We start from the raw sequence: 7,224 nt of genomic DNA, 5'->3' as shown, positions 1-7,224 counted from the left end.
ATGCTAGAAGTGAACAGGCCGAGGCTGAAAGCCAGATGAGGATTGACTCTTCTGAGCTGCATGAGACATTAAACCACGTACCACTTTCCATTTTTCCATGCACACTTGATTTTATTGTAAGGAACTTGTTGAATGATTGATCCTGACTCAGGAGATAAAGCCATTTTTTAACATACTTTTTTCAATCACTTCCAGCACTGCGTGTTAAGGTTGTGTGTAAACTAAGCCACTGAGTTGCGAGGTAGAATGACAACATTCTATAGTATGCTGACCACAACCAAAATCAAGAAAGATAATGCAATACAGGGACTTTTACACTTTTTGCCACTCTTTTCTTTAACCTCACAAAATCATTAGTGGGTGAGGTACCGTTACAATGACCATACAAGACAAACAAATGATAAAATAAATAAATAAATAAATAAATAAAAACTTCCCTAGTGAAAATGACCCCTTCTTGCATAGAATTGAATTCTCAACAAACATTTATTATATTTATTTTCTTAGCGCGAACACAGTTGAGCTCAAAGCCGAGCTATTCTCTAAGACGGAGTTAGCCACCAGACACAATATCAGGGAAGTATCAGGCCAGCAATTGCTGCTTGGCTTCACAAGCAGGAATGTGAGCTCTTCAAATGCAAAAATGTGTGGAAGATATGCACAGAATTCACGTTTCTTAGTAAAACCTAAATAAGGGGAACTCCTTGTCAAATAATTGCTAGCTATTGCTTTTCCTAACCCTAAATACATTGGTATGGTCAAACGGCTCTTATTTCTTCCATTGTAACTAAGGTGCGGGTCAAGTTTTTCCATGTTTTTTTTTTTTTTTTTCTCATGTGAAGGTTGCATGTAAACTAAGCCATTGAGTGGCGTAATAGAAACGTAGTGACAAACCTCCATAACCGTCTGACCACAACCAAACCTGGGATTTTTGCACAATTTAAGTTGGGTGTCACTTTCCTCTTTTCTCAGGATTCTCAAAATCTTTTGTAAGCTTAGTTCTGTTACAATTACTGTACAGAAAAAACAAACGAAAAAAAAACTTAAACAGCCGCATACATACAATCAAAGTGTTTATAGAAAATATGAACTTGTGGGTTTGGTAATAAAGTGTGATTCAGAATGCAGAATCCAGTTGTCACTCAATTGAACGGAGCAGAGATTTAGAACAGATTCTAAGTTAAGACATACAATTTAGAAAGTTTATCTCCAAATGTAATTCTCGGACACACCAATTTGGATAGAAGAAACAAACAAAAAATGTAATGCAAATTTCAAACTGAAGAACGCTTGTGTTGTGTCCGGCCATGTCTCCCATGTTGTGATTCTGAAGTAAGCGATGCACACCGGTGTGATTTGGTTAGCTCTGGGCAATTCATGGAAAGTGGGAGGCAGGTTAAAACTCATCATGTTCACTTCTTCAGGGAATTTTTATATTGTTAAAGCCTATACAATACCATGCATATAGTTTGTATTGCCTTTTTGTTATTGTGGCAGAGCAAAGCTCTGCCCTTTTAAATTGGCAGGGATGGGGTTAACTTCCCCTGCCTGCCTGGGTTTATTATGTTCAGGTGGCTGGGGTTGATTAGTTGATTAGGTTGATTAACGATCAATCAGCGCCCAGCCACCTGATATAAAAGGAGGCCTCTGCTTCTCATTTGGAAGAAGGGAGCTGAGGAAGCAGGTTGGTGTTTGGTTTGTGGTTTTTGAATTTTCTAAATCCAGTGAAGGCATTGCCCAGCCTGGAAACTTTATTTTTGTGAGTTTTGTTTTTGCTTTATTTGTGTTTGAGTATCTGTTATTTTGCCCTTGTGCACTTTATTTTTGTTTATTTATAATAAAATAGTTATTTTTTTGAACTGCAGTCTGTCTCTGGGCCTCTATCCACTCGCCAGCCTGCCACAGTTATTAATTGACCTGATGGATTGAAGATAATACAACAGGTAAAATATGAAACATTGACAAGGGTACTTAGTTTTATTCAACTTGCATTTGTATATAAAAAAATCTATTCTGAAGTTAATGTCCTGGTGGAGTTCCAGCAGATAATGATGTCGTTAACTTTGTGGTTAAAGCAAAGGGCTTCTTGCCAGTAGGTCCCCAGTTCAAATCCCTGCTCAACTGCTGACTCAATGAATGTGACCCTGAGCAAGTCATTAACCTCCTTGTGCTCTGTCCTTTGGATGAGACGTAAAACCGAGGTCCTATTGCAAGTGACTGTGCAGCTGCAGCAGCTGTTAATGCATAGTTCACACCCTAGTCTCTGCAAGTTGCTTTGGATTAAAGCGTCTGCTAGATAATTATATTATTTATTATATTATTCTACGTTCAAATAATTAACAAAGAGGATAACTTTTTTCACCATATAATTGACACACAAATATTTTTGTAATAATTGTTGTTTCTAATTCTAATTCTGGAAGGGAAAGGAACAAATCAGGGAAAAATTGATTTTGCTTCTACCGGTACCTCTATCTTAAAAATATGACAAGACAATAGATGCAGTGGAACAAGTTGTGAAATTTCTTTACAAATACAAGACTGAATTAGTGTCACAAAACCATGAGATGTGTCATTACATCCTGTGCATATTAGAGCCATCAGTGTTACACAAGTTAATGTTTACCGTAAGCTGTGGCTTTATTTTATAAAACATATGGTAGGGAATATGTAACACGGTCAATAATGGCCCATCAACCTTCACACATTTATTTTGCGATTGCATGTTTTATTATTATCATTTGACATGTTTATTTGATTAGTGCATATTTTATATTGTATATAGTACTGAAATTAAAGTGAGATTTTGTCATACTGATTTTCCTCTGTGATGTTCCCTCCCCTGCACAGACGTTGGTTTATTGGATTTTAAACATGCTGTCCAATCAATACATTTCCATTGATTTGGTATGCATCACGTGTGTGTTTTCCCTGGAGACACTGTTCCCTGTATTTTAGCTCTGTTATCTGAATAAAAAAGAACCTCATCAATTATTATATAATATTTTGCTCTGAGTTTTCAAAATATGCTCTGATATTCAAAATAACCCCTCTGTGTTTTAATATAATATCTTCATTTTTTTATATAGCGCCTTTCATAGTGGACCACCATGACAAAGCTCTTTACAGAGGTAGGCTGTGAACAGTGCATTATATGCAGAGTCACTTACAATAGGACATTGATGTAACATCTCATCCGCAGGATGGAGCACAAGGAGGTTAAGTGACTTGCTCAGGGTCACACAGTGAGTCAGTCAGTGGCAAAGATGGGATTTGAAACGGTAACCTTTTGGATACAAGCCCTGGACTTAAGCATGCAAAAATATTTTAACCTAATTTTGCATGCCCCCTGTCTGAGGGGGTGTTACAAATAGTTTACAAATCAAACCAAAAAGCACTCATAAGAAGTTAAATAATTATGGCTGATTCTATAATGTCAGTAAATCCAGCATTACTGATACAAAAATATACTGGAGTGGTTTGTTCTTCAAGGCAAGTATAATGGAAGATAATTGCTGAAGAGGCTCATAAGGTAAAGAAGAGTATACAGCTTTTTAAAAATTGAATCTACGTTTGATTTTAACACTTTTTATAATAATGAACAATTGAAAATTACTTGAAGGGGGAACACAGTTGATCCATAGTTGTATGGCAATAATTGGTTTACGATGTACCAACAAGGATATCAGAGTTTATACAAATAGCAACGCTGCTGGGTCCACTCATCAATAATAACTAGAATTCAGTAATTCTGTTATTTGTAAATCTTTATTGAGTGCAAGAATTTAACATCTATTATACATTAATGCTGTACAGAAAATAACCACTGAAAAGAAAAAAACAATTCCAAACGCATACACAAATAATTAAATAAATAAATAAATATTATTTTTAAAAAAGCATATTTATACATTTAATACAAAAAAATGTTTTCCTTTTGATTCACCAACACAAAGTGAATCAGACTTGTTACCAGCAGAAAGTAACATGACTTACAGATTTTACCCAATAACAAGGGAGTCAGTTTTGACAAGAGATTACATTGGAAAATCCCATTCTGCAGTATTGCAGTTTATTTACATCATTAATAGAATAAGTGTGCAATTGGTCTTTATATTCTAACTCTCATATTCCACACGTCTTGCTAATTCACTGGAGTTGATTTTTTCACTGAACAGCTCATCAAACCTGGCATTCTGCTTGGAAGTGAAATGATTTTTCCAGTCACCAACAGTACCTGAAAGACATAAAGTATTTGAATGTATTATTTGCATAAGTTAATAAATACCCTGTTGTTTTGGGCTTATCAATGCCCTCTTTTAGCATTGCAGTGCTTTAGTTTTAGTTCAGTGGTGATGAAACTCTTACCTTTCCTAAATATCAGCTTCTTGTTGGAAGTCAGTACGCAGACCGTGTGGTTTGGATTCACTTTCTCCTTCTCTGCCTTGTCCTTCATTTCACTGAAGGAAGATTTCTTTGAAATGTCTTTGACTTGATCTTCAGTGACATTGATGCCCAAAAACGTGCTGATCTCCTTGACATGTTTTGGAAGATCCTATGAAAAACATACATTTGACAGTTTAGTTTTACATTGAGGGAATGGCAAAATGTATTGGTGTTAATTGATTGAATTAACCCCAGTGGGATAGCATGGAAAAGAAAAGAATCAGACCATCATGTTCCAAAGAATCTAAATAATGTTTTCTACAAATTTCCCCAACGTGCATCTGCTATGGGATATATAACAGGGATTGTTCCAGTTAACTTCATTCCTCAAAGTGACTTTTTAGTTCTACACTAATGTAAGACAATATCAAATGGATGATGTCCATGCCTGTGCTCCATTTTGAACTCACCTGCTTTAAGGACTCATAGTACAGAACAAGGACATTTTCATCAGTTTTGCTCTTTTCCCAGCTAAGGACATGGTCAATCCAGGAACCGCACACAACTGCAATACAAATACAGGCAAAGCAAATTATTGTATCAAATTAACACTTTTGCATCATATATCATGTCTGATATGAAAATTAAAAGGACATGGTGGTAACTCTTTTAACAACATGCAGATTTAATTGATGTTCTTCACATTTTTCCATCTCAATCTAAACATTAGTCATATTTACCTTCTCCTTTCAAGAACATTTCTAAAAAGGTGGACCATTTCTCAATCTTGGGCAGATTAGGGTTCTGCTTGTAATAATGGTACAATGAAACAGCGGTGTCCTTAGGATTTCTGATCACATAAATCATCTGGAAGCAAGAACAAGATAATAATTTTAGTTTGTGTAATTCAGACACCATCTCTTAATAATTTGGTGTTTGCACAGCGTAATGTTGAAAAGTAGTATCCTTTATTACTGCACTGTGCTGTGATACTTTACGATTTCATGATCGTGTTATTTGATAAAGCAACAAACATAATGGCTGTTTTTTGTTACCTTGCATTTTTTTGTTTTGAACTGCACTGGGATCATCTCATAGTTGAGGTGTGTTGGGATGAGCCTCTTGTTGGGGAGGTTTCTCAGCTCATCGAATTTGGAGAGATCTCCGAACTCCAGAGGTGATGTCAGTGTCACTTTGCTAACCCCATTGTCTTCATTGTGGCTGTGGTACAGATTCTTCATAATCTCTGCAAGCCAGTGCGTGCCTAGGAAGAGTTTCAAAACACACATCAGTCAAGCAGTCTGTGTATACTGATCTACCCATTTCTGATAGATCAACTTTTAATAATTAGTAAAGTTCACGGAAAGATATCAAATAATATTCAGAAATGTGTCTTACCTGATTTTGGATATGAAACTAATAACACGTCGTCTTCTCTGGCTTCAAAGGTGTCCAGGGACTGAAGGAGCTCTTTTGATACTCTTGTAGAAAATGGAATGCCATTGAAGGTGTGAATGAGCTCAGTCTGTTCTGGCATCTTGTGTTGAATGTCTTTAGAGTTTGTCAAATGTCTTCAGAAAGAGCTAGATACTGCGTTATCTGGGTCCATGAGAAACATTTCTCTCTTTATATATCTATCTTTCAGCTGGGAACCGGAAACTATCAGTTATGTAAAGGAATGTTTTAAGAAACATACCAGAAGGAAATGGTGTAATCAAGTCTCTCTCGTAAAGAAGATGAGGCATTTAATAGTACCACTAGATGTGAGGTGGATATTCACACAACTTTTTGTTTTAAGGAATGTTTTGTTAATTACTTTTTTTTAAGAACCCATTTTATTTAAATCAGGTTTGTAGTTCATGAAACCTTTTTTCCTCTGTTTCAGAGAGTTTTTTCATTTTTTTTTTATTTATGTCACAGATTAGCTTGGTGGGTGACATTGTGCCAGGAAGTAGACAGACACAGAATGATGAGTAAAGTGCCGATGCACAGATTTATTAAATAATTATTTTTTGTTATGTTTTAGTTTTTAAAGTTCTACCTCCTTCTCTCTCCCGTTCTCCACTCAAACACACAACCCAGAGTGAGTAAAACACTGACTGCTTTTATGCAGCTGTATCGAGACTCAATTGCTAATCAATCATTCAATTGAAATCTCGGCACAGTCTGCACATGAACTAATTTGTGCACTCCCTGTGCTCAAATACTATTACATATTTTATCTGCACATGAAGTGATTGTGTAATCCCTGTGCTGAAATACATTTAAAGCACCTCTGCTACATCCCCATTTATACCCAGTGCACCAATATATATACACCTACAATAACATAAAACACAAAAACTACGCACAGGCGTGAGGCACCTCACCACAATTTCATACAATTTGCTTGTTTTAATGTACAGTTTAAGCTATGATGTTTCAATTTTAGACACTAAAAACAATCCTACCAAAAACAATCACAAAAATGTAATTAAAAAAAGTGCCAGTTTGATTCCCTTCTGTGTTTTATACACACACCTAAAATTATAAATCCATCTTTTCAAATAATATTTTACTTTTCTGAAGTGCAGTGAAATCTCAAATCATTGCTATTATATACTATTACTTTATGGAAATGAATTTTCTAAATTACATTTTGCTTTTTATTCTTGGATAGTTGTGTAGTTCTGGAAATATTCCATTTAATGTTGTTCTCCTCTGCTGTAGTTTTTTTCTTTTTATTTGTTCCATTTCATATATTAATGTCTGTATTGTGATGTGCTCTATAGCAAGGGAGCAACCTGATTGGTTAGAAAGATTGGGATGGAGTATAATACAGGCCTATAGGACGAAGAA

General features: G+C 35.6%; 1 protein-coding gene across 1 annotated transcript; it reads right to left on the bottom strand.

The window, feature by feature from the left end:
* Positions 1-3,752: 3,752 nt before the first annotated feature.
* LOC121312621 (sulfotransferase 6B1-like) lies at positions 3,753-5,999 on the bottom strand. Its single transcript, XM_041244334.1, has 6 exons — positions 5,785-5,999; positions 5,442-5,650; positions 5,127-5,253; positions 4,857-4,951; positions 4,369-4,555; positions 3,753-4,237 (listed from the first exon to the last, which is right to left on the bottom strand). Exons 1-6 carry the CDS (start codon positions 5,921-5,923, stop codon positions 4,119-4,121), a joined length of 876 nt encoding a protein of 291 aa, XP_041100268.1. The 5' UTR covers positions 5,924-5,999; the 3' UTR covers positions 3,753-4,118.
* Between the last annotated feature and the right edge of the window lie 1,225 nt (positions 6,000-7,224).

The sequence above is a fragment of the Polyodon spathula genome, unplaced genomic scaffold (genome assembly GCF_017654505.1).
Source record: "Polyodon spathula isolate WHYD16114869_AA unplaced genomic scaffold, ASM1765450v1 scaffolds_4159, whole genome shotgun sequence".
Taxonomy (NCBI): domain Eukaryota; kingdom Metazoa; phylum Chordata; class Actinopteri; order Acipenseriformes; family Polyodontidae; genus Polyodon; species Polyodon spathula.
The sequence above is the reverse complement of the archived record's forward strand: the minus strand, read 5'-3'. Positions and strand labels throughout refer to the sequence as shown.